Raw genomic sequence first — 27,241 nt, 5'->3', positions numbered from 1 at the left:
AACGAACCTTTAACAAATGGAAATCATGTGAAAAGATCTAACGGCCGTTTTCTTAATTCTCAGAAAATGTCAGATGGAAGGTTATTTCTCAAAAAATTTTCGACAAAATTTAAGTCTTTGGACAACTTAAAACGTCTTTGTCTTTGCTCGGGAGTCAAGTCATTTAAAGCCATGAGGCTTAATTTGTTTTTTAATATTGATTCATTTTCATTACCAAAATGGGTATTTATTCTAAAAGGAATCACTGATCCCTTCTTGCAATTTTTTAAAAAAATTTGCTGATTTAACAAATTTGCATGTTCTTTGACCAAAGAAAAATAAATTGACAGAACCTGTGGAACTTTGAACTTCTTCACGGTTCAGTAGCAAGGTAATTCAAATGACACTGTTTCTTGCAATGTTGTCCAAAGATCGAATCTAGAGTATCTTGAGAACGGCTCTGGAGATCAAGTTGAAACTATCAGATGTCTTGGGGGGTAAAAGTTATGCGGACCTCAGCTGTTAGCATTGGAAAAGGATAAGAGAAGGACTAAACACATCTTGTCTTGAATCTACTTACACATTTTGGCTCTTTAAGCTCGTGTTTTAAAATTCTTTGACATGTGATCTCCATTTGGTACAGTCTATTCCTGGTGAAGCAGAGATGTCAAATGGAAGACACCATGCGCACCCAAATTATCAAAAGTGGCGTATCTGCTGCATTGTGTCATGAACAACTTCAGGGATTGTGTTGATTTTTTGTGGATGCTGGGGACCAAGTGAATTGCAAACATTGACTTGAATGGAGAAGTGCAGGTAGATCGAAACAAGTCATGCATCCATCTTGGACATTTGATGAATCTACAACGACCACTGATGATCCACATTTTGATGACCACTTTTGAGGATGAGCTGAAAATCTTGATCTGAAACTTTTGAGGATGAGATTGTTGAGGAAGGGGCAAAGGAACAGAGGGTTTTCCGTGATGGCAAGGGGAAATCAAGTATTTTACTCAAGAGAAGAGAAAAGAGTCTCGAAAAATTTTTGTCCCCTAAATGTTGGCTCGTCCGATAAAGGAAATTTGAAGCCTTTGTTTTCCTTTTCTAAATATCTAAATATTTGAATTTTTAAACATTAATTTTAAATAGACTAGACCAGGGGAAACTTAACGAGGAAAACAAATTTTTGAAGAAAAAGTGGTTAAGCTACGTCAATTCTTGGCACGAAAAATTCAATTTTTCGCGCTGTCCTGTTTAAAAATTAATGTCACATAAGGATTTCCATTGAAATCCCTGGACCAAGGGATCCTCAATCAAGACATGGGTCAAAGAACCATGCCCAAGAGTCTCTACTGAATGTGGCCTAGAGGGCTTTTGCCCAATTCAAGACAAAAAATTAGGCAGATTTTAAATTATTTGGAATAAGGATTGTCCTTGCAATTCATCTGTTCGGATGTTAATAGTAAATTATTTTTAGACTTTTATTACTCAAAATTACAGCCTGTTGAAAATTTAGACTGACTATTTAAATTTTGTCGAAAATTTCAATTTTAAGCAATTATTTTAATCGTCATTAAAAAACTAAAAAAATGTAAATGTTCTAAATATTAAAAAATAATGTAGTTTTGTCAACTAAAAATTAACAGAAATTAACTTTAAAACATTTTACAGATTATGTATTTTTTCAAAGACTAATAAAGAGCCACATTAAAAGCTAAGATGAACAGAAGTAAAGTCCTATAATAATTCAATCTTAAGATAATGAGAAATTACTATCAATGAATAAATAAAAAATGAAAAGAAGTCGTGCTCACTTCAAAGCTTATAAGTGAATTAAGACAAGGCAAAATCTGCTCTGTATGATTCGTGTATAACATGCATAATGTACAATTTTCTTAAGACCCTTATAACACCACTTAGGACAGGGCTTATTGCCTATGGATCTAGACAAAACATAAAAATCGGGTATTAGCTGGAAAGAGGTAAAATATTTCGCCGGTTTTTAAATTTGAAAAAAATATGGTCTTAAATTTGCGGTTCAATAACTCTAAAAGACTTAAATATTCAATTTCTTTTTTAGATCAATTTCATTTTAGATGTATTTTTTTTTTAATTTGAAAAAAAAACATGGTCTTAAATTTGCAGTTCAATAACTCTAAAAGACAATTTTTTTTCTTGACCCAAAACTCTTTGAAATATATACATTTTTGAATAACAGGTTTAGAATTTGATGTAATGGGATGGATTTCCTGATCTTTCATCATTTTGCAATAGCAGCAAAAAATAAAAAAAAAATGAAACTTTATCCGCTGTTTCAGTTTTTACTATAAAATTTATGATATTACTAGCTAACGCAAGATGGTGCTGCAGTTCCTCTAAGAGACTAACTTTAGTTTCCTGTCTCATCAGTTCCCCATAGTCTTTGGCATGAACTAAAAGGAACCAGATTGAAATTCAAACTTACAACAAAAGAACGGAACAATGTCTCTATCTGAAGGAAAGTTTCAGTATCTGATGGTAACAAAGTTTCCCTTGTCCTGAATTTCATCAAGTTAAATTTAGGCTCCTCTAGAGATGTAAGGACTAAGGGGCTCACAGGAAGAAGTAATCTAATCACTAAGTGCAAAGGTGAAGAAACGAAAAAAAAAAGTTAGAAGACAGGGAAGTTTAGCCTTGTATTACAACACCTGCAACTAAACAAGTTTTATTATTATTTTCTTCCTTAATGTCGCTTCCGTGTTGTTGACAATTTGAGAACGTCACATGGACAGTTCATAAGCCCTTTTCCAGTAGCAAGCGAGACTCTTGAAACAAATATTATTAATTATCAGTGAACAAATGTATATAAGAACAGTTCCTAAGGCTGGATCGTCAAATTGCAGGCTGAACAACGTTAATGGATTATTCCACAATCCAGACACACAAGCCCAAAAAATCCACAGACGAAGCCCACTTTTTTTATTTATTTTTTTAGTGAAGTTATCGACTTGACAATTTAAATGTAAAATCATGTTCCCGATTGTCAGTGGAACTCTACTTTTATTGTCAATGGAACGACTAGTCGTAAGTGAATTTACAATCCAGATTTTGAATTCCTCATCTTGTATGTCAATGTATGAAACAATATCGGGTACTCAGAACGGAAGGGTTTATCTGACAAAATTTTTAGCTTTATAGAAAACTAAAGAAATATCTAAAATTGTTATTATTTAATATAAATGTTATACTTAGTTTTCTAGAGGCCTTGACTGTCCCTCACTACAGTGGACACACATCGGATGCCAGTCATACCCACAGCCCTCCTGGGACAGGGATAAATACCCATTGAAAGGGTCCAAAATTTGTTAAGATTTTAAATCTCTCTCTGGGAGATTATTGAGGATTTTTAATTTGTTTTTGAGGATTTCTCCTTCAGATTATATAGTGGAAGGCTGGAAAGGGGCTATACCTGGCAGATCCTCGTGAACTGTATTAAATACGTAAACAGTTTTGCCAAACTTTTTCAAAAATTTTTCTAAACGTGTATTTATCAACGATTTTACTGTTATTTTTTTACCTTCTATAAAAATTTTATTGAATGTCAAAAAACGTAGGATGGGGCTAAAGCCTACCTTCAACCCATTGAAGGATTGCACTTTTAGTGGACTAAACAATAACCGTTAGTTTTTAGATACAAAGTACTGATATACTGAATTTCTTCCAAGGGAAAATAAAGAGCGATAAACAAACAAATGGAAATTATTTTAAAAACAAGTTAAGACTACCATAAGCCCCTTACTATCTACTTTAAAATTTAACAAGTACTTTCCTGCAAGATTATTACAATTCGACAAACATAGCCATTAGATAATTGCCAATGCTGTTCAAAAATATTCGGAATTAATATTCCACTTTGTAAACCACTTATCCACCCTTAAGCGGGCGAATTCATCCGCGAGGCCTTATGATAAAAAGTTAAACTGTAGCGTACAGGACAGTGGTTTAATCATGATCCCTTCCATAGCTAAAAAATTTTGTTGGGTATATTTCAAAGCATTACTCGTCTTTTAATTAAAAAAAAAAATCTTTTTTAAATCTAGATGCTTCCATTTTTCAACAAGCGAGACTTCCCTGATTTTTCTTCCACCATTCAAAATTCCCTTGGAGAAAATGCTACCCTTAAAAAGCAGCCCTTTTTTGAATAAATAAAAAGAGTTTATATTATTTCAAATAAAACGGCAGAATAAAACAAATTAAACACTTTTTTCACTAATGATAGCAAAACTCTAAATATTAATGAAAGCCAAATTTATCGATGGAAAAGGAAGATAAAACAAAACAAGCTAAACTAGATTAAGCAAACATATAAAAAAGAAAAAACAAAAAGTCAAATGATAAAAAAGCTTACATTGTATATAGTCTTAATATATATCATAAGATTTTAATAAAGTCCAATATGCAAAGGTTCACCATGTAATTGAACCAAAACCTGTAATTGGACAAAGAAAATTGTCTATCTGTTTGGAATTAAGAACAACAATGACATTTTTCATATTGGAGATTATAAAACGGGGGTTTCTAATATAAATTTGTGTTTTTTTTCTTTTTTTCGTTTAATTTAGTTTAGCTTTGTTTTGTTTGTTTTTTCCTTTTAATAAAAGTATCCAGACGTGAAGCTGAAATAATCGGACTTTAATCATTATTAGGGGAATTTTTTTCTTATTGTTGTTTTCCACTGTCGCATATAAAATATTATACCCATTTTCTAAACTTTTATTTCGCTTTCTTTGTATTTTGAAAGGCAGTATCGTCTAAGAACTTGCTTACGCATATCTCGGTCTGAAAAACAAAAAATGAATTCCTTAGTCGTGATTATCTGACTTTTTCACAATCCTCAATTCAAAGGGCCAGTCTTGGTCTTAAGAGATACCTTAATTCTCCCACATCATTGCGATTAATCAAATAAACGTAGCTTTTTATTTTGAACACAAGACATTTCTGCGAAGAAATTAGATCTACCAGTCATACCGCTACCTTTATCCGGATATATTGCTCTAAATGAAGGAAGGCTCGGGATAATGTTGATACGTGAAACTTCTCTAATTAGTAAAATTTTGAATTATTCATTTCGGTGAAACAAGGCTTACAAATAATTGTTTATATTAACTGACCCCTGAAATTTTAATCTAATGAGTCCCCTCCCAACTTTTTAAGATCATCTTTCCACATGAAGTAACCAGAAGGGAAATCTGTAAGAAAAAATTTGGTACGTATATATTATACCAGACACACTCAAGAAGTGAAGTTACGTTAATCATAATGAAATAAACCAAAACATGATAAAAATATAATACTTTAGTTTATATAATAATATAATTTGGGCTATATTTTTGCACATTAGGGGGCTAGGGTGTGGTCTAAGTAACCTAACTTAACCTAACTTTACTTCCACCCCCCTAATGTGCAAATAGATAGCCCAAACTATACAAGTTCAATGCATTCTGTCACCCTTCATTTGTCTTTGTTGCTATGAAATAGGTTTTCTTAGCTCTTACATTCAGCAAACTTCTGGACTGTGTTTGGTATAATGCAGAAGTACAATGGAGACATTTTGCTCTTCACTAAGACAAAACCAGTGTGTTGACGGTGGAAGTGTTGTGTGTTGACAGTGAGGTTGAAGTGGAAGGTATCTTGTTTTCAAACTTCATTTTTTTTTCTGTGCTCTTTCTTATTTTGAGCAAGGGTCAATTCTTAAACACTGTTGATCATTATGAGCAGTTTCTTAGTAAAACAACTTCATGGCACAAATTGCCTGCCTCTGTGCTGCTTACTATAATTAGTAAACACCAATTTAAAGCAAAAGTTAACACCATTTTAACAAACACCAAAAATAAGAAGAACAATAGGGAGCTTTTTAAGACAGTGGGAAACAAATTAGAATGAATATTTCGGCCCTATGTCCAAGGGCCGTCCTCAGCAATACAAATAAGAAAAAACAACTTACAAGAGGATAAAATCAATAAAACTAAAATGAACACTTTTTCAATACAGTCCCAGCATCCTTACCTCAGCGAAGTTCAACCAGGACTGAAAAACAAATTGTTATGAAATGAGGCAATTCAATGAAATGAAAGAAAATGATTTAAAAACAGGTTTTTAATGCCAGTCTAGCTTTTTTTCGCTGCTGATCTTATAGGTCTATTTGTGACAGGTCCTGTGTTAATATCTATTGGTTTTTTAAAATATTTTGTAAGGTCAATTTTAATTAAATTTGTTTAAATTAAATGAATATTCATTAATATTGATTAAATATTCATCCTAATTTGTTTCCCATTGTCTTAAAAAATTCCCTATTGTTCTTCTTATTTTTGGTGTTGGTGATGGAAAGACAGTGTGGTCTTCGTCGTTATTTACCATTTTAACCCATACGACTTACTAACATTTACGACCATACTAACTTACGACCATACTAACTTACGACCATACTTTTACGACCATACGACCATACTAACTTACGACCATACTCTTACGACCATACGACCATACTAACTTAGGACCATACTTTTACGACCATACGACCATACTAACTTTTGCAGCAAAGTAGATTGATTCTTTGCGTGGCAATTCATGGCCAGGATCAACACCACCCAGGATGGGTGGCAAGCTAGTTACTTGTCCCTGTTAAAAAGACCAAGCGACTAAAACGTCAGTTTGACTTTCCATGCACTAGCACTAACTCTGGAGGATATCCCATCCTATCCTATGAATATATCCCATCCTATGACACTGAATGACACTGATCATCAATTCTCAAAAGAAAGCATAGCCATACACTAAAAACTCATTACAATCAGATATTACATTATGGAACAAGTGTTATTTTAGGGCTAAGGGAGTAATATTTTTCTTTTTTTAATATCATAAACGATGGCAGTGACCCTTGATAATCATTTGTACAAACAAATAGCGATTGTCACCAAGCAACTCAATGTTTGTTTAAAAGTCTACTGCACTGCTCATGATAATTGATTATTAGGTAAAGGTCACGCTAAGTTATTCTTTATTTTAAACAAGCTTGAGAGATGCCATTCAAGAAGTAAGCCTACCAACCCTGGAATTAAAGGATATCAGAGAACCCTATTGTAGAAGTTCCAAGCTCCTATCTCAAAAATGTGGAATTTTGTATTTTTTGCCAGAAGGCAGATCACGGATGCGTGTTTATTTTTTTTTATTTTTTTTTTTTGTTTTTTTTTCCCAAGGGTGATCGTACCGACCCAGTGGTCCTAGAATGTTGCAAGAGGGCTCATTCCAACCAAAATGAAAATTTCTAGAGCCCTTTTTAAGTGACCAAAAAATTGGAGGGCACCTAGGCCCCTCCCACGCTAATTATTTTCCCAAAGTCAACGGATCAAAATTCTGAGATAGCCATTTTATTCAGCGTAGTCGACAAACCTTATAACTATGTCTTTGGGGACGACTTACTCCCCCACAGTCCCGGTGGGAGGGGCTACAAGTTACAAACTTTGACCAGTGCTTACATATAGTAATGGTTATTGGGAAGTGTACTGGCGTTTTCAGGGGGAGTTTTTGGTTGGGGGAGGGGTTGACAAGAGGGGGATATGTTGGGGGAACTTTCCATTGAGGAATTTGTAATGGGGGAAGAAAATTTCCATGAAGGGAGAGCAGGATTTTCTAGAATTATAAAAAAAAAAACAATGAAAAAATAAATATGAAAAGTTTTTTTTAACTGGAAGTAAGGAGCAGCATTAAAACTTAAAACGAACAGAAACTATTACGCATATGAGGGGCTCACCTCCTCCTAATACCTTGCTCTTTACGCTAAAGTATTTTTAGTGATTTCAACTATTTATTCTACGGCTTTTGTGATTCAAAGGTCATTCTTAATGAATTGGGACAAAAATTTAATCCTTAGCGTAAAGAGCGAGGTACTGACGAGGGGGTGAACCCCTCATATATGCAATAAGAACATGAGATTACAAATGTTCGTTACGTAAGATAATTTATAAGTTACGTTTATCTTTTACTAATAAAAACATTCGTAAAAAATTAGAAGTTCTAGTTGCTTTTTTAAGTAACCAAAAAATCGCAGGGCAACTGGACTTCCTCCACCGTTCCTTTTTTTCTCAAAATCATTCGATCAAAACTATGAGAAAGCCGTTTAGCCAAAAAAATAAATAAACTTGCAAATTTCGTGTTGATTATTCCTCTGCGGAGAGCCAAAATCAAAACATGCATTGATTCAAAAACGTTCAGAAATTAAATAAAAAAACACAAGTTTTTTTTAGCTGAAAGTAAGGAGCGAAATTAAAACTTAAAACCAACAGAAATTACTTCGTATATGAAAGGGTCTGGTTCCTCATCAATACCCCGCTCTTTACGGTAAAGTTTTTTACTGTTTTAAAAAGCAGAGTTGAGAGAAAGAGTCAAACTTTATCGTAAAGAGCGGGGCGTTGATGAGGAAGCAGCCCCTTTCACATACGAAGTAATTTCTATTCATTTTAAGTTTTAATGTCGCTCCTTACTTTCAGCTAAAAAAAACTTTATTATTTTATTTAATAGATAAAAAGAAAAGACAAATGATAACGCTTACAATAAAAAAATATCAAATATTGATCAAACACTTAAAAAGAGAAAAAAAATACAAAAACACTTGCTAAATAATTTATCCTTTAAATCATCAAGAGCCAGAACTGTTCCTGAAAAACGGAAATAAATTGTGGCCTAAAAGGATAATTTTCGCCTTGTCTTCAAATGTTTTATATTTTTTTTCTTTATACAGACTACAGGATCCTTCACTTTAAGCTTTAAAACAAACTCAGTGTTACTAAAAGAAAGGGGGAAACCAAGTAAAAAATTGCAAAATTTTAATCAGAAGGTCTGAAATTACGGAAGAGGGGGGACGGGAACAATACATGAGGCAGAGCAACAGCACTATACATACGACCAAGGACGTCCCGATCGTAAATACCCTGAAAACGAATTAAAAGACCAAATGCCTTGCGTAGTTTAATCTGAACATGCTGAACCAGGACTGGTTTAAAATCTCTTTTCGAAGCAGCATAAGGTAACCCCAAATAAGTGACTATCGCCGACGACTGGAAAATATCACCATTGCCGCAATCGAGAGTCGCCCTGACATTATCCTCTAAACAATTTACAACAAAAAATTGACATTTTTCAAAACTGATAGAAAGGCCCAAACCTTGTAAGCAATTAATTAAAATATTAAAATTAGAAACAAGATTAGACTTGGACCGGCTTAGAAGGATGTCATCATGTCATCAGCATATGCAATGTAAGACAGATTTCGAGATAATGAAACAAAATAGCAAGAAAGAGAAATTAAGGGCAGTAGCTAAACATGAATCGAATGTATAAGGAGAAATAATTCCTCCTTGTGTAATTCCTCTGCCCACTTGAATTAATTTGAACTGAGATGAAGACGAACTCGGACAAATACGGATCTTTAATCCAGAATACCAAGAGCGAAGCATTCGAATGACAGCTAGGGGCAGTCCAGCATGAATTAAAGCGAGCAGTGCAGATGCATGAGAAATTTTATCAAAGGCCCCTTTGATATCAACCAAGAGGGCGTATAGCGGTTGACCAGAGATTCTCGCTTTTTCAATAACTTTGCTGAAAGATGCATGGGCGTAATCACATCCCAAACCTCTCTTGAAACCAACTTGATTAGAACCAACGTCGAGAATTTCAAGAAAATTCTTCAAACGCAACTCAAACACTTTCCCAATCATAGAACCCTTAGTAATTGGCCTTCAGGAACTACAAGATGACAAGTCTTTCTTCCCGCTCTTAGGAATAGGCGTAACTATGCCAATATAGAATGACGATGGTACTAAAACAGTAGTAAGTAAAACGTTGAAAAATGCCACTAGAGTAATAAAAAAAGAAGAAGGAGCAAGTTTGAGGTGATTAGAAAATACGCCATCATGATCCTTAGCCGACTGCGCCTTTAACGTTTTGATAGCTTTACATAACATATACTCATATATCATGTAATCAGCTGAAAATTCTTCAACCTTTCATCTAATTGCAGCACAATACTATTAGAATCATGCGAAGTCGACAACTTATAAAAATAACTTTCCCACTCTTTTAGTGATGGTGTGGAATTAGTATCAGGCATCTTAGTCTGCCTATTGCCTCGGAGAACTTTCCAAAGGAGATTCTTGTCCTTGTCGTTATCAAGGGAAGAAGCTTCTTCCATGATCAGGGTATTATGACAGCGGAGCTCCGCTTTGAATTCGGCCTTTCTCTTTTTCATTAGCAAAAAAGCTGGATGCGAGTCTCTATTACCAAGCGCCCACCATTCCCAATACGCTTGTTTTGCCGCCTTATTAGAATTTACCAAAAAAGGGTTGAGGATCCAAAAAGGTTTCTGAGCGCCCAATCTTATCCTATTAGTAGGATAAACTGCCGCAGCGCCGTACTTTAAGCAATGGATTAATTCAAAATAAATACAATTAATAGTCAAAGATGGATTGCTGTCCATCGCGTCCAAACTATCAGGAATAAAAACTTTATCAATTAAAGTCCTCACTCTTTCTTGGTAAAACGGTTTAAAATTCGGATTCTAATCAACCCGATCAAAAAATTTAGGAAGCTTATTACCTGAAATACGAACTGGGGGAGGACGAGAAGGCAAAGGGGGTAAAAGGAACTGAAGCGGTATGTGGTCACTAACAGGGAAATATTCCATTACAATAACCACGGGCAAAGGATCACTTGGGTTAGAAAAAAAATGATCAATATTAGTTGTACTACCACTCCAATGAATATAAGTAAAATCCTGGGACTTCGGTAAAACAGAAAAATTAGGAAGACAAGACGATAAAATTGTACCCCGTTCATTCGCTATGTTTGGATCACAATTAAAATCACCTAAAATATAAGTACGCAAATTTTACTGTAAACTAGAGACAAAAAGACTACGATTAAAACATCGTTGAGTAAACGCATCAAAAGAAATATCATCATGGTAATCAGTCGGAAAATAATAATTAATTAAAACTACGTTTGAAAAACTACAAGCTAAAAAATTCGTATAAATTGCTAGAATAGTTGCATTAAGAGACTTGGGTAAAATAGTAGCTAAACCACCGGAGGGACACCCACCAGTTGGCGTAGCGGGAACAGCAAAAATATCATGCTGAGTAGACAAACTAGAAAGCAGATTCAACGAATGATTAAGGAGGTGGTGTTCTTGAAGACATAATGACGATGATTTTCATTCAAATAACCATGAAGTACAGGTAATTTCCCTAACGCACCACTTGAATTAAAGACGTAACAGGAAGTAATACATTCATTTACAAAATTTCTTTAAAATCGGACACCTAAGTCTAGTCGAAATTTGATTACCGCTACATCGGGCACATTTGAAACGTGCAGACTTACATTGATTTTGACCTTGATCAATTGATTTGACATTGATTTGATTTGACATTGATATTGATTCAAGTATTTTAAAACTTTGACGTTTAACACAACGCCTAGGCTGAATACGACCACGTTCTACTTGGAAAAGCTCATAACCGAATTTGATGCCATGTGTGATGTAAAAATGCAGGTATTCATCTGTTTGAAAAATAACTCCTACAGTTTTTGATTTTCCCAGCCGATTAAACTCGACTATACCCGGAAAGTCCGATGCGTAGGCACTAACATCAAAATCATTAAGCAAAAAAAAAGAATTGAAAAAGGTCTTGAAGAAAAATAATCTCGAAACAATGCCTTGAAGAAAAAACATATTAGACAAATCCTTGAAGAAAAAATGTCTCGGAAAAGAACGTCTTTAAGAATTTTTGTTTTGAAAAGCGTCTTGAAGAACAAAAATCTTGAAAAACGTCTTGAAGAAAAAAATCTCGGAAAAGGTCTAGGAACCCTTTGAAGAAAAAAGTATAAAAAAACTTCTTGAAAAAAAATTAAATATGTATTTAAATTACTTGATATAGTTTGTAATTGAATACTTATTTAAACAGTTTGAAAAGTAATCGAATATGTATTTAAATACTTGTCACTAATTACTTCCACAACACTGCATATACAGCAATAGTCCATCAGTAGAAATACAAAAGTGTTAAAATAAAACTAACATATTTATAAAAACAAAATAAAAACTTCCGGGTAATCACTGGAATTTTTTTTAGAGAGTTCAAAAACAGGGTCTATTCTAAAAAAATAAAAATCAAGTGTATGACTCGGAAATTTTTTTATGTTGTTTTGTATCAATATGTTAGTTTTATTTTAACCCTTTAGTATTTCTCCTGATGAAGCTTATCTTATATGTGATAGAAATATCTAGACTTATGTACCTGTTTTTACTGTCTAAATAAATGGGCTTATCCCCATTTGAATGTTTGTTTGTTCGTCATAGAAAGGCAGTGTGGAATTAGAGACTATAGTAATTAGAAATCCATACTTCAGTTTGCCAGTCTTTTTCTTTGACTTATTTGTAGATTAAATAAAAACAATATCTAAGAGCTCGTATGGCACTCGTGACGAGGTCGGAAGAGCCGAGAACACATAAGGCATGAGCTCTAGCAAAATTCTAAGAATCAATAGATTGATTTGAAAAGAAAACCAGAGGCTTAATGCCGGTCGGGATTTAGAATATGAGCTCTGAGTCACAAGGTCCTTCTAAACATCAAAACTCATTAAGATCCGATCAAACACTCGTAAGTTAAAAATACCTCATCTTTTCTCATTTTCCCTCTTTTCAGCCCCCAGATGGTCCAATCGGGGAAAAAATTTATCACATCAATTTGTGCAAGTCCTTGAAACACCTACTAATTTTCATCGTCCTATCACATCCAGAAGCACCAAACTCGCCAATGTACTGGACGCCCCTAACTCCCCCAAAGAGAGCGTAGCCAGTCAGGTTACGTCAAATACGTATCTACGACGTTTGCTTATTCTACACACCAAGTTTAATCCCGATCTCTTCACTCTAAGCGTTTTCCAAGATTTTTGGTTTCCCCCTCCAACTCCCCCCAATGCACCAGATCTGGTCGAGATTTAAAATAAGAGCTCTGAGGCAAGAGTTCCTTCTAAATATTAAATTTCATTAAGATATGGTCACCTCTTCTTAATTTAAACATACCACAATTTTCACATTTTTCGAATTGACATCCCCCCAACTCCCCCAAAGAGAGCGGATCCATTCCAATTCTGTCAATCGCGTATCTAGAACTTGTTCTTATTCTGCTCATCAAGTTTCATCCTGATCTCTCCACTCTAAGCTGTTTCCAAGATTTCCGGTTTCCATGATTTCTGTTTCCCTCCTCCAACCCCCTATGTCTCCGGATCCAATTCAAATTCGAAAGAGTGCATCTTAGACATGTAACCTTTCTTTAAATCAAGTTTCATTAAGATCCGATTGTCCATTCGTAAGATAAAGATACCTCAATTTTCACGTTCCCCCCTCAGATTCCCATCCCCCGATGTCACTGGATCTACTCGGGATTTAAAAAGAGAGCTCTGAAGTACAAGATCCTTCTATATATTAAATTACATTAAGATCTGATTGCCCGTTCTTAAGTTGCAAATACCTCATTTTTCCTAATTTCTCAGAATCAACCCTTCTCCCAACTCCCCCAAAGAGAGTGGATCTCTTTCGGTTAAGTCAATCACGTATCTAGGACTTGTGGTTAGTTTTTCTACCAAGTTTCATCCCAATCACTCCACTCTAAGTATTTTCCAATATTTTAGGTTTCATAAATAACGACGAAGACCACACTGCCTTTCCATAACAAACACCAAAAACAAGAATAGCAATAGGGAATTTTTTAAGACAGTGGGAAACAAATTAGAATGAATATTTCGGTCCTATGCCCAAGGGCCGTCCTCAGCAATACAAATAAAAAAAAACAACTTACGAGAGGATAAAATCTATAAAACTAAAATGAACAATTTTTCAAGACAGTCCCAGCATCCCTACCTCAGCGAAGTTCAACCAGGACTGAAAAATAAATTGTTATGAAACGAGGCAATTCGATGAAATAAAAGAAAATGATTTAAAAACAGGTTTTTAATGCCAGTCTAGCTTTTTTTCGCTGCTGATCTTATAGGTCTATTTGTGACACGTTCTGTGTTAATATCTATTGGTTTTTAAAATATTTTGTAAGGTCATTTTTAATTAAATTTGTGTATAAAGCATTCAGTGAATATTCTCCTAAATCCCTATTTAAGGAAATATTATTATTAATTTTAAGTCTGATTTCAATTGCTTCTCGAACTACTTGCTTTATGCCTAGATCATTGCTAATAATGGCGGACTCTTCAAAAAATATTTTGTGGCTAGGATTTTCGAAAACATGGCTACTTAAAGCAGAATCAAAAGAAACAGAAGTAATATTATTAGAATTCAGAGCTTTGGTAATATCATCTTCATGTTATTGTAGGCGTTTTTCGAAGTTCTGGTGGGTTCTCCCTACATAGAATTTGCCACAGTCGCATGGTATTTGATAGACACCTCTTTGGCGAGTAACTGGAGTCTTATCTTTACCAGAATTTAGGAGATTTATGATTTTCAAATTATTGGTAAATACAACATACAGATCATTTTGTGTGCATACTATTTCAAGATTTCTAGTGATTTTTGGGATATATGGGAGGTAAATTATGTTTTGGGGCTTATCGGGATTTTCACATGGTAAATTAGCATTCATTTTATGGGAGTGTCTTTTCACTCTACGGTTAATTGTAATATTAATAAATAAAAGAGGATACCCATTTCCAAAAAGTATGTCCCTGATAAAATCTAGTTCAGCTGAACGAAATATTCATTCTAATTTGTTTCCCACTGTCTTAAAAAATCCCCTATTGTTCTTCTTGTTTTTGGTATTTTAGGTTTCCCCCTGCAACTTCCCCCAATGTCACCAAATCCAGTCGGAATTTAAAATAGGAGCTCTGAAACATGAGGGAACAGCCCCTTTCATGTGCGGAGTAATTTCTGTTCGCTTTAAGTTTTAATCTCGCTCCTTACTTTCAGTTTAAAAAGCTGAACGTTCTTGAATTAATGCATGTTTTGATTTTGGCTCTCTGCACATGAATAGTTAAAATTAAATCGGCATATTAAATTATTTTTTGGCTAAATGGCTTTCTCATAGTTTTAATTGGAAGATTTTGAGAAAAAGAGGAGCGAGGGAGTAGGCCTAGTTATCCTCCAAATTTTTGGCTATTTAAAAGAAACTAGAACTTTTAATTTTTTACGAACGATTTTATTAGTAAAACTATACTTAACTTACGAATCAACTTAAGTAAAAAAACGTCTATATTCGCCTGTTTTAATTACTTATATGGAGGGGTTCACCCCTCGTCAATACCTCGCTCTTTACACTAAAGCTTACATTTTTTCCCAATTCCTTACGCATCACCCCTGAATCACAAAGGCGGTAGAATAAATTATTGAAACCAATAAAATTACTTTAGCTTAAAGAGTAAGGTATTAGGAGGAAGTGAATCCCTCATATGCTTAATAATTTCTGTTCGTTTTAAGTTTTAATGCTGCTCCTTAGTTTCAGTTGAAAAAACTTTTTCATATTAATTTTTTCATTTCTCTAAAAAAATGTTAAAAAATCTTGCTCCCACTTCATGGAAATTTTTTTCTACCATGACAAATTTGTCCATTAAAAGTTCTCCCCGCATAAACCCCTTCCCTCAACTTCTCTCCCCCAACCAAAAAATCCCCTTGAAAGCGTCTGTAATCTTCTCAATAAACATTAATATATGTAAACACTGGTCAAAGTATGTAACTTGCAGCCCCTCCCACGGTGACTGTGGGGGAGTAAGTCGTCCCCAAAGACATAATTATTAGGTTTTTCGACTATGCTGAACATAATGGCTATCTCAGAATTTTGATCCGGTGACTTTGGGAAAAAATGATCGTGAGAGGAGGCCTAGTTGCCCTGCAATTATTTTGGTCACTTAAAAAGGACACTAGAATTTTCAATTTCCGTTACAGTGACCCCACTCGTGACATTCTACGACCACTGAATCGATACTCACACCCCTGGGAAAAAAAAAATAATAAACACGTATCCGTGATCTGTCTTGTGGCAAAAAATACAAAATTCCACATTTTTGTAGATAGTAGCTTTAAACTTCTGCTCCATGGTTCTCTGATATACTAAATCTGATGGTTTGATTTTCGTTAAGATTGTATGACTTTTAAGGGGTGTTTCCCCCTATTTTTTAAAGTAAGGTAAATTTTCTCAGGCTTGGAACTTTTGATGCATAAGTCTAAACTTGATGAAACTTATATGTTTAAAATCAGCATTAAAATCCTTTTGATGTAAATATTGTTATAAAAATTTGGTTTTAAGAGTTTCGGTTACTATTGAGACGGGTCGCTCCTTACTACCGTTCGTTACCACGAACTGTTTGATTAAACCGGTTTTTGTGTCCATGTGGAAAAAATCAGGCTGAGCGAGATAAATACTATGTAGGAATATTTTAATTAAGCATTTAATATATAGAGGTGGTTAGGTATTTGACATAATGCATTTTGGGGCGGCATGCTTTCCATAATCCCCCGTTGCAGTTTCCAAGATTTTGTTACCAATGTATTATATTTTCATTTTTTTTTATATCTCATCAGAATTAACCTAGCTTCACTTCTTTGACGGGGTTGCTATAACTTGTAACTATCAAGTGGCTTATGGTCATAAGTTTGCCCTACTAGGCATGGTCCATACACTCTGAAGTGGTGCCAAAGAATCTAGGGACCGGATCATTATAAGAAACTGGGTACTCAGATTAGGCAACAGATTGTATGCTTGATATAATTACATAGTCTCTGAAGGACAATCCATCTGGCGGCAGAAGACTTTAAAAGTGAAGGTGTAATTTAAAAGTTCACGCACGGGAAGATTGGATATTAAGCAGGTATGCGATAAAAGCCCATTAGAGGAATGAATTCCCAAGAGGTGCAGTTGATCGAAGCCTCGTGCCCCTTTCATTCCTAAGATTATTGCGTCAGGTTTCCGATTGGCAGATAACACAAATATTTATTCTGCTGGATAAATGTTAAGTATCTAATAGTGAAACCAAATCATATTCTTCTGGTGATTCATGTGAAGGTACAAGAGTTTTTAACAGTGTGGTCTTTGTTAGGATAGCTTGAGGGGCTGTCGTAACTTCAAGATTCGTAGAAACCCTAATAATTTACTCCTCTCCAATTCACTGTTATGGATGACTGTGGGTTTTAGATATGACAAATCCAATTCTATTGACACTCCTTGCTAATGTTTTCAACTTCTCTGATTGTATATGCTATGTTTACAGCTTCAACTTCTTGTTTATAATTGGTCAGCTACAAACCGACAAAAGAAAACCACTGCTATGTGATTCCCGCTCTTTCAGGAAAATGTCTTCAACCAGCTGACTACTGACTACTTTTTCCTATACTAATTTCGGTTAGGGAATAATTCCTTGCAATATATAGGAAAAACTCACTTTTAATTATTGGGCCAAAAGCAGGCAGAATCTCAACACAAACTAAACTCAAACACTTGAATAATTACTCTTTTTAGTGGAACAGGGAGGTCTGACCAATCAGACAAAAGATTGAATCGAACGGCACAACTTTAAATACGCTATCAATTCACTAACTGTAATAACATCCTTTGACATTGTGAACTTTTAACAGCAAAATAATATGGGAAGAAATGAATTAGTAAAGGTAACAATCAAATAATCATTTTTAAATTAGAACTGAAAGAATCAAACATAAAGATATTTAACGAGCAATAAAAATAATAATAATAATAATTTATCTAAACCCTCCATACACACAAAAAAGCTCTTAGAGGAACATGGAAAAGAAATAATATTTACATATATTATATGTAATAAAAACACTTATCATTACAAACACTAAAAAATACACTAACAATTACTCACAAACGATCAATATACCCAAACGGAAAATCTACGACTGCCTCAGATCACTGTCTGATTCTGCCGTCTAAAAGATCCATGTTATCACATATCTCAAGAACTTCGTAACGTTTGGAGATAATAAACAGTTCGTGGTAACGAATTGTAGTAAGGAGCGACCCGGCCCAATAGTAACCGAAACTTTAAAAATGAAATTTTGATACTAATAGTTACATCAGAAGAATCGCATTTTAATGCAGATTATAAATATATAAGTTCCATCAAGTTTAGTATTAACCATCAAAAGTTACGAGCCTGAGAAAATTTGCCTTATTTTAGAAAATAGGGGGGAAAACCCCCTGAAAGTCATACAATATTAACGAAAATCACACCATCAGATTCAAAATATCAGAAAATCCTAATGTAGAAGTTTCAAGCTCCTATCAACAAAAATGTGGAATTTTGCATTTTTTGCCAGAAGACAGATCACGGATGCGCTTTTATTTTTTATTTTTTGTTTTGTTTTTTTGTTTTTTATTTTTTCCAGGGGTAATTGTATCGATTCATTGGTCCTAGAATGTCGTGAGAGGGCTCATTCTAACGGTAATTGAAAGTTCTAGTGCCCTTTTTAAGTGACCAAAAAATTGAAGGGTACCTAGGCCCCCTCCCACGCTCATTTTTTCCCAAAGTCACCGGATCAAAATTCTGAGATAGCTATTTTATTCACCATAGTTGAAAAACCTATTAACCATGTCTTTGGGGCCGACTTACTCCCCTACAGTCCCCGTGGAACTGTAGCCGTGGTAAGGTTGCAAGTTATAAACTTCGACTAGTGTTTACATATAGTACAGACATTTTCACAGGGATTTTTTTTGTTTTTTTTTGTGGGGGGGGGGGAGAAGTTGAAGGGGGTTACATGGGAGGATCTTTACACGGGGGAATTTGTCATGGGGGAAAAGAATTTCAATGAAAGGGGCGTAAGATTTTCTAGCATTATTAAAAAGGTAATTAAAAATGAATATGAAACGTTTTTTCAACTGAAAGTAAGGAGCAGCATTAAAACTTATAACGAACAGAAATTATTACGCATATGAGGGGTTCACCTCCTCGTAATACCTCGCTCTTTACGCTAAATTATTTTTAGTAATTTCAACTATTTATTCTACGGCCTTTGTGATTCAGGTGTCATTCTTAAGGAATCGGGACAAAATTTAAGCTTTAGTGTAAAGAGCGAGGTATTGACGTAGGGTTATACCCCCTCATATACGTAATAAAACATACGAATATAGAAGTCCGCTACGTAAGTCAATTCAACTACAGAAGAGAGAATAATGAGGACTTTTTTTTCCCAAGACAGTGAATCAACAAAACCAATTTGAATATCTCTGCCCTATATCTAAGGGCCGTCTTCAGCAAAGAAAATAACAAACAACAAAACACTTACAATAAGAGTTTTCGGTTAAAAATTCTTTCATTTTTTTTAAATAGCCTTGGCATCATTACTTCTTAACGAAAAGTTTAGCCAAGACTGCGTGATAAAAGCTAACATTTTACAAGCTAAAAAGGTTCATTCATTGAACTAACTGTATTTATTAAAAATTGGAATAATTTCTTATTGCAATATTTGCCTTCTCTGTAGCTAATCTTGTAGTTCTTTTGGGATTGGGCTTGTTTTTATTCGTTCCTATTTTTGTTTTATTTTGAATTAGATTATTGTCTGTAATTAGTTTTGTGTACATAGGGTTGAGTGTGTATTCACCCAAGTTCACAAGTAATTTAAGTATAATGAATCTTCTCAATTCTGGTAAGGATAAAGCCCCAGTTACTCGTCTAAGAGGGGTGTAACAAATACCATGTAATTAGTTTTTGTGTACTTTTGTGTCATATGATTTTTCCATTGCGTTATTGGGAGAATTAAGTAGCTTTAATGAAGCGTTGTAAAGAGTGTTAATCAAACAAGTTCTAACTGTATCCAGATTTGAAACAAGAGCACTACATTTGTGGAGAGAGGATTCTAAAGATCCTACCAAGTCTGCAAGTCATCTAAAAAGCTTAGTTATGTTGAAGAAAAAGTCCTAGAACAGGGGCCAAAATTTTCATTTTTACCAAAACAGGTTCCAGTTGCTCTTTACGCTTACGTTTTTTATTGTTTTAAAAAGTGGAGTTATGAGAAAGAGTCAAACTTTAGCGTAAAGAGTGGGGCGTTGAGGAGGGGACAACCTTTTTCATATACGGAATAATTTTTGTTTGTTTTAAGTTTCAATGTTGCCACTTACTTGCAGTTAAGAACTTGTCTTTTTATTTAATAACCGTTACGGGATCAAATAGGAACAGGAAGAAAATACTTACAAAATTTGGAAACGACAGACCGAATTTTTGATGTTCTGACGAGGTAAAAACTTCCGTAATGGCACCAGAAAAAATACATGTGGAGCTAAAAGTGAGTTAAAAAAGCCAACAGAACGTTTTTTATCAAATTGAAATTTAACTCTAGAGAAACGTCCGCAGGACTTTCTCAACTTCTCTCTCAACACATTTACTGTTAGTAACCTTGTTGCTTGAATCGAGGTGTTGTATGCAATTCCAAGGTAATTGAGGGACGCACTGGAAAAAATTGTATCAGGGCCAACCTGAATTTTTGAGTCGGGAGGGTGATTATAACCAAAAATGATTCAAAATGTTCACAGTAGCCTGCAGTGATTGCAAATTATCAGGCAGCAGAAGCAGGTCATCTGAATACGAAAGGTGACTTACGTCAATAGATGGATCGATAACAAAATTTGGTATTCTGCGGCTTGTATAGTGGATGGCATTGTTAAATATTTCAGGACTTGAGCCTTGTTTTGCTCCGCGACGCACAGAAACTTGGCTGCTATAGATATGAATAGAATACTTTTGATACCATTGCCAAAGGGAAGCACAAATGAATGGGTTTACTTAACTCCTCGAAGGTGCTAAAATAGCTTGGGAGTATAGAATCGAGTCAAGTGCCTTAGAAATATATATTGCACAAACATATAAAGGTTTCTTCTATCATACCTCTTTAAAACAAATAAGAAAATTGCATGTGCATTCCCAACACCAAGACCGCACGAAAACCAAACTCATGGTCGCCATGATCACACCGATTTCAGATTTTCAAAAGAAATTTGTTTTCAAATAATTTTGCAATAGCCGATCAAACTGTAATTGGATGATAAGAGTCACAAGATTGGGTGTTTTTGTTCTTTTTTGGGACACATGTCACAATTCCCGCATAGTGCAGTCGGTACGGATTTCTGCGCAAATACAAGCTTGGAAAAGTAACGCCGCATGTTCGACTAGCTTTGTGGTGCCATATATCAAATGTTCAGGTTGAAATCCGTCAGAACCAGGAGCTCTGCCTCTTTTAAGGTAGCGAATTAGCATAAGAACTGATGATGGCGTGATAGATACAAGATTTCGGCTATGATCTAGTTGAGAAAAACGGTGAAAGAGAATCTGCCGAAAAGTGGTGTCCAGTGGTTGAGGGCTACCAGAGAATAAAGAAGTGTTTTTCCCAGGAAGTTACATCAATAGGGTTAGAACGTGGACAAGACGATGAAGTGAACTTTGATACCTTGCTCCATAGTAGCTGCAGATGATTTTAGATATTGCGAGAGAGAATAGATGCTTGCCTTCTCTTGAAGAGCAGTACAGCTTTCCGAAACTCTATTTGAGTCTATTTAAGGGCCCTAAAAATATAACCAGATCTGGGACGGTAACAACCCACCCAGATTTTAGACCAAAACTTGTGAAGGTTATTTGCAAATTGTAGTTTCCGGGTCATCGCTCCAGCCCTTTTTCCGTGTACCAAACCTAATAGTGGTATATCAATTCCCAATGCATCTTCCGAAACCGCTGAGGCTGTTGACTGATTTGTTGAATAAACAAATTCATTCAAAACTTTATAGATGAAAGTGTGAGCAAAATGAATGAATTTTTAGAGGTTTTGCGAGCTCAGGTTACAAGAATAGGCTTGAAAGTTATTATTAAGAAGAGTCACTAAGGCTAGGAATAAGTGAAGGTAAAAAGGTGTCATTAGGTAACGAAAAGATTGATCAGTTTTGCAGCTTCACTTACCTTGGTAGCATTATTAGTAAGGACGCTGGGAGCAGCGAAGATGTTAAAAGTAGAATAGCTAAGGCTCAAGGTATTTTCTCACAGTAAAAAAATAGTTTGGAAGAATAGCAAGATTAGTCTGTAAACCAAGATTAGAATATTGCAAGCTACAGTGATGACAGTGGTCGAGTACGGCTCTGAAGCATGGGCGCTCCGAAAAGCAGACGAAAGTTTACTAGGTGTTTTCCAGAGAAATTGCCTACATATTGTTCTGGGTACCCTTCTTACTGACCGTATTTCAAACAGTAAGTTGTACCAAAAATGTGGTTCAATCTCGCTTTCTAGGGCTATAATGAAAGAAAGGTTGAGATAGCTAGGCCATGTCCTGCGGATGAAGGATGAAAGATTGCCAAAGATTGTCCTTTTTGGCCAACCGTCTAGGGCTACACGGAAAGCAGGTCGTTCTCGTCTGGGTTTGGAGGATGTCATAAATAAAGATTTAAAGGAGAGGGGAACTTCCTGGGAGGTTGTAAAGAGGGAGGCCTTGAATTGATTAGGTTGGAGGAGGAGCGTGCGTAGCTGTGTTGGCCTCAGGTGGCTTGATTCTGCGGTGAGTTATTAGTATTAGTAGTACTTGTTAACATACAATAAGATACGTCAACAACAACACTCTGAAGTTCAAAAACATTTGAGAGAACAAAATCAAGATCGGAAGTGGAACCAGAATGGTGAACGTAAGAGAAAGATTTAGACTTCGAAAGCAAAAATGTTTCGCTTGGAATTGGAAAAAGGAGCAACTGTGTAAAAGTGCAGCAGCATCTTTGAGGTCTGAGTTGAAGTCACCACGTATGATAAGCGATTTATTTATTGACCTAACGTTGTGCAGTAATTTTGATTGGGACGCACAAGTTGACGTATATTGTCAGTTAGATGAAGAATTTTGATAATTAGCTGGCATATAAAGACATACAAGAACAATACTACCCAAATTAACCGCTAGGTATAAATTTCAAGATTCAAGACAACTGCATTTGAACTTCTTATTTCCAACAACTATTAAAGCACCAGATGGACAGCCAGTAGTAGTTTTAGCAGGTCTAATAAAAAATTTATGGTCAGACGAAACTTCTAGCATCAGAGATTTATCTAAATTGAGCAAGTGTTCGGCTAAATGAACAATACCAAACTTAAATAAGAGGTTCTCAAGAGTTACCAATTTCTCCTGCGCTCTATTAATATTCTAAAAAAAAAATACTGAAACTATTTCACTAGGACTAGAGCCCATATTAACACGCACGGCTTATAGTCTCGTTTCTAACATGAGGCCCTCGACTAGGCAGGTGTTGCCTTGACCTCTGAACACGACAGACTGTTGCTTCGATGACTGCCACCACAGTTGGCACAAGTAAAGGACTGCACTTGACAGCTCCTGTCACGTTTGCTATGGTTACTGGCACAGTTGCTGCATTTAGTTGGATTAGAACAATCTCTAGCAAAATGACCAAAGCCTTGACAATTGTGACATTGGATCGGATATGCAAAACTGATTTATGAATTTACATAATGTAAAAAAGGAGATTTATCTGCTCATCAAGCGGATGCCATGCTATGACATTCAGCATGCGTTGGTCACATCCTTCCTGGTTGAAAGTAAAAACCAAAAACCTAAACTTTAAAAATCTCAATCTGAACATAAGAAAAAAATTAAACTCAGTTTACAATGTGTACACGGACGAGAAATTTGACTATCAAAGCGAAATTTGGCTCTTGCGAGAGTTAAGCGGTAAGTAAGCTGCAGCATTATGCTGCAGCAGGCTTGTACATACACAGGCTTGTACATACAGGCTTATGCAGCAGGCATTATGCTGCAGCATTATGCTGCAGCAGGCTTGTACATACACAGGCTTGTACATACAGGCTTATGCAGCAGGCATTATGCTGCAGCATTATGCTGCAGCAGTCACTCTTAATATTGCAAAGCTGTACACTTTGTTTTGTGAAAAAGGAAAGATGAAAACTTAATTTTCAATACTAATAATTGGATTTTTAGAAATTGAAAGGGAAAAAGTGGAACTTTCTTATTACTGTACCTTCACAGCCAAAGGCTATATACATAGTATTCTTATACGTGATTTTATATCCCAAGGTTTGGAGCAACAGGCTTTCTTTTGGAAAGAAAAGCAGAGAAAGAGAATTTTCCGGAAACAACGAGAGGAAACTCTATTCCAGCCAAAAAAAAGATGTCTCTTTGAAAGATACTCCATCTCCTATTTCATTTTGCAAGACACTGGAAAAAGACACTCACACGGATGAACATATCAGTAACATTAGAAGGTGGTGTAAATAATAAAAAGATCAATGTCTTATAAAAAGAGAAAATCACTTACAGTTATACTACACCTAGTTTAAGTACAAAACACCTTGATAAAACAATATCGTTTTTAAGACAACATTGTTTTGTTTTGTCTAATTTTCTTTGTTTCCTTTGGACGAAAAATAAGAAAAATAAGAGGATTAAGAAAATATAGGATAATATTTATTTTTAAATATTTTTATAATATTTAAATCCGGAAATATTTAAATCGGAAAATATTTTTTTCCGTGGGGAAGCAAGTTCCCCTCGGTTTTGAACCAAGATTCAAGGCCTGTCTATAGAGCATATCAATAAGAAATAGTTATATTTAAATATATAATTAAAAGAACTAAGTAAACACGTCATTAGGCCTACTGTTGGTGGCTTATCTTAATAGCCAACTCTCAGGCCTCATTAATAATGGGGCTTCTGGCTTTCTAAATTGATTAGATACCTTTGCTTCCTTTTAATATTTTGCTTCGATCGTAAATAGACAAAATAAAGCAAAACCGGAAATATCAAGAAAACTTCCCGAGCACCTTTTGAAATGACCAAAAAAAATGTAAAACAACAACACATAAATTCGATAAAAGAAAACCCAGATAACGAAAGCAAAAGCATCCATCTCGCGCCTACTTACAGCCTCTCGTATGATTTATAGTATAATTCGTTATTGTATTATTTATTGTGTACTTTAAGTTTCTTTTTCGTTTCGTTTTTATTTCTTTATTTCTCTTTTCACTTTGTCTCCAATCACTTCCTGCCTTGGTTTTTTCCTATAGTCATGGATGTTGTCATACTATTTCGGGCATATGTTACCCTGTTTTTTAGGGTACTTTGAACCCTTGCTTCTGTCCTTTCTGTCCTAGATGGAACGATTGTTTTGTCATACCTTTTGTCCATTTTTCTCTCTCACTTTTCTAGTTTTACATATTTTTTAAATTTCCTTCCCGGGGAATTTTGTTTTTTTACTGTCGAAATAAGATATTGCCTCTTTTTTGCATTTTTCCCTATAATCTATAGTGACAAGATGGAAAATAATCCTACCTTCAAATTATACTCCATCTCTTATATTGTTCACTGCAGTGAAGAGCATACAACGGCAAACTTTGGCCGTAGAGAGTAGAAGTTTAAAAACGAAAATTTGAAAAAAAGTAATGTTAGAGGTAATTAATCTATGTTTATTATGTCAAATTCACGTCCTTAATATTTAATAAGCTCAGGATTTTCAGTATTTCACAATTCTTTCGAAAGCCATTTAGATGAGAAAAAAGAATTCTAGTCGAGGATCATTAAAAAAGGGGTGTGCAATTTTACTGCAAATCAGTGAATTACAATACATATCAGCTGAATGAAAAATAAAAATTAAACTTCATAAAATTTAACTGCTGTCAACCACAAGCCTTTCAATTATTTTTAGTTTTAAGGTATAATGGCAATGGAGTCTTGCATCTGAGCCCAAAGGAGTTAAGCCACGCATGTAAACATGGCGTACTGCACCTGTGCTAGTAAATTATACGGTGCTCTATGTCACTTAAAACCAGAAGAAATATTTCCAATATTATCTGAGGATGAATTTAGACTTCAGACACCCTACCGTATTGTTGTGTTAGCGCATGGCTCCTCCTGTTTTCGTTGGTTGCAGCTTTTTAGGTTAGCTTAAGTAGAGTAACTAAGGATTTTGAGCTTTTTTTATCAGTTAATTTAATTTCACATTCCTTACACAATTTTTTCAAACTATGTAAATATGAATTTTACCACGTAAGACGAAATTCCAGGCAAGCATCTTGCGAGCTACTGTAACTTGGAGTTCTCTTTCCCCCCTTTTTTTGGTTACTTTCTCTTTTCGCGGATCGACCTCCTTTCCTCTTATTGATGATAGCACTTTAAAAAGATAAAAAAACAAAACCTCCCTTTCTTGTACTAGAGAGCGACCTTTACCACTAGAGGCTATTATTACGGTGGCTGTTTCTTATCACATCTTAGCAGTTTTAATAATGGTGACTCATAAGCATGCCTTTAGCTCCCTTTTGAGGGGCTCTCATGGCGTCAATAGTTTATAAAGGTGTCCATAAAGTTGATAAATCGTTTTACTCAAATAACTTTGTTGAGTTTGTTGCTGTCAGAAAAAAGCTAAACGTCATTTGAATTCCTCAAGAAATCTGCAAAGTTCAGCCAATAGCAGAGGACTTGCGAAAAATTTCAAATAAACAAAACACATATTAGTGTCTACAGAAATAACAGTGTAAAATTGTTTAAATATTTTACTTGGTTAAAGAATAACAGTTTGACAAAAAACTATTTTCATCCAAGCTTTACTTATTGAAATGTAAAAAATGCTTAAGAAAACGGTTTTCTCAACTCCACGTATGATTAATTCCGTTATTAACACGAAAAGCTGCTGTAAAGACAAAAAGGCAGAATTCTTGTGTGAGTAGGACAAACTTTATGGTGCGCAATTGTGCACACTATGGTGCTCAATTATGGTGCACATTATGGTGCACACGATTATTAACTTTGATGAAACTGTGGGACCCCTGCATTTGAGATACGAAGTTTGTCTGTGAGCTCAAAGTATACATTATAATAATCCCTGTCTTACTGTTTAAGGATTAAATACAGGAAATAAATCTTGTGTACTTACCTTGCTTGGCGGACAGCTTCAATCCATGCTTTGCAGTCACTCTCTGTGTCAGCCTTAAGTTCATATTGTCGCTGGTTTTCTCGTCTGTATGTAACAGCAAAGCAATACTAAATTGAAGAGTACAAGGTATATTAATTTATAATCGCATTAAATTTATGTCTAGTGTTTTTTTGTTTTTTTTTTTTTACATTTTCCAATATATCTATATAGCAAAGGAAAAAACGAACCGGCTAACGATCAGAGAAAACGAATATACTCATTAAATAAGACGGAAAGTTTTTACA

The 27,241-nt window shown here is 34.9% G+C and overlaps 1 protein-coding gene and 1 long non-coding RNA gene across 4 annotated transcripts in view; one reads left to right on the top strand and one right to left on the bottom strand.

Annotated features, from left to right (window-relative positions):
- LOC136038243 (ras-specific guanine nucleotide-releasing factor 2-like) overlaps positions 1-27,241 on the bottom strand; it is a 296,269-nt gene that overhangs the window by 225,527 nt on the left and 43,501 nt on the right. For all 3 annotated transcript variants that reach the window (XM_065721353.1, XM_065721352.1, XM_065721351.1), the window contains one exon: positions 26,958-27,064. In XM_065721353.1, coding sequence (XP_065577425.1) covers positions 26,958-27,064 — 107 coding nt within the window. The remainder of the gene's footprint in view (positions 1-26,957; positions 27,065-27,241) is intronic.
- Positions 1-27,241, top strand: part of LOC136038244 (uncharacterized) — a 111,055-nt gene that overhangs the window by 59,890 nt on the left and 23,924 nt on the right. The window lies entirely within an intron of this gene.

The sequence above is a fragment of the Artemia franciscana genome, chromosome 17 (assembly GCF_032884065.1).
Source record: "Artemia franciscana chromosome 17, ASM3288406v1, whole genome shotgun sequence".
NCBI classification, from domain to species: domain Eukaryota; kingdom Metazoa; phylum Arthropoda; class Branchiopoda; order Anostraca; family Artemiidae; genus Artemia; species Artemia franciscana.
The sequence above is the reverse complement of the archived record's forward strand: the minus strand, read 5'-3'. Positions and strand labels throughout refer to the sequence as shown.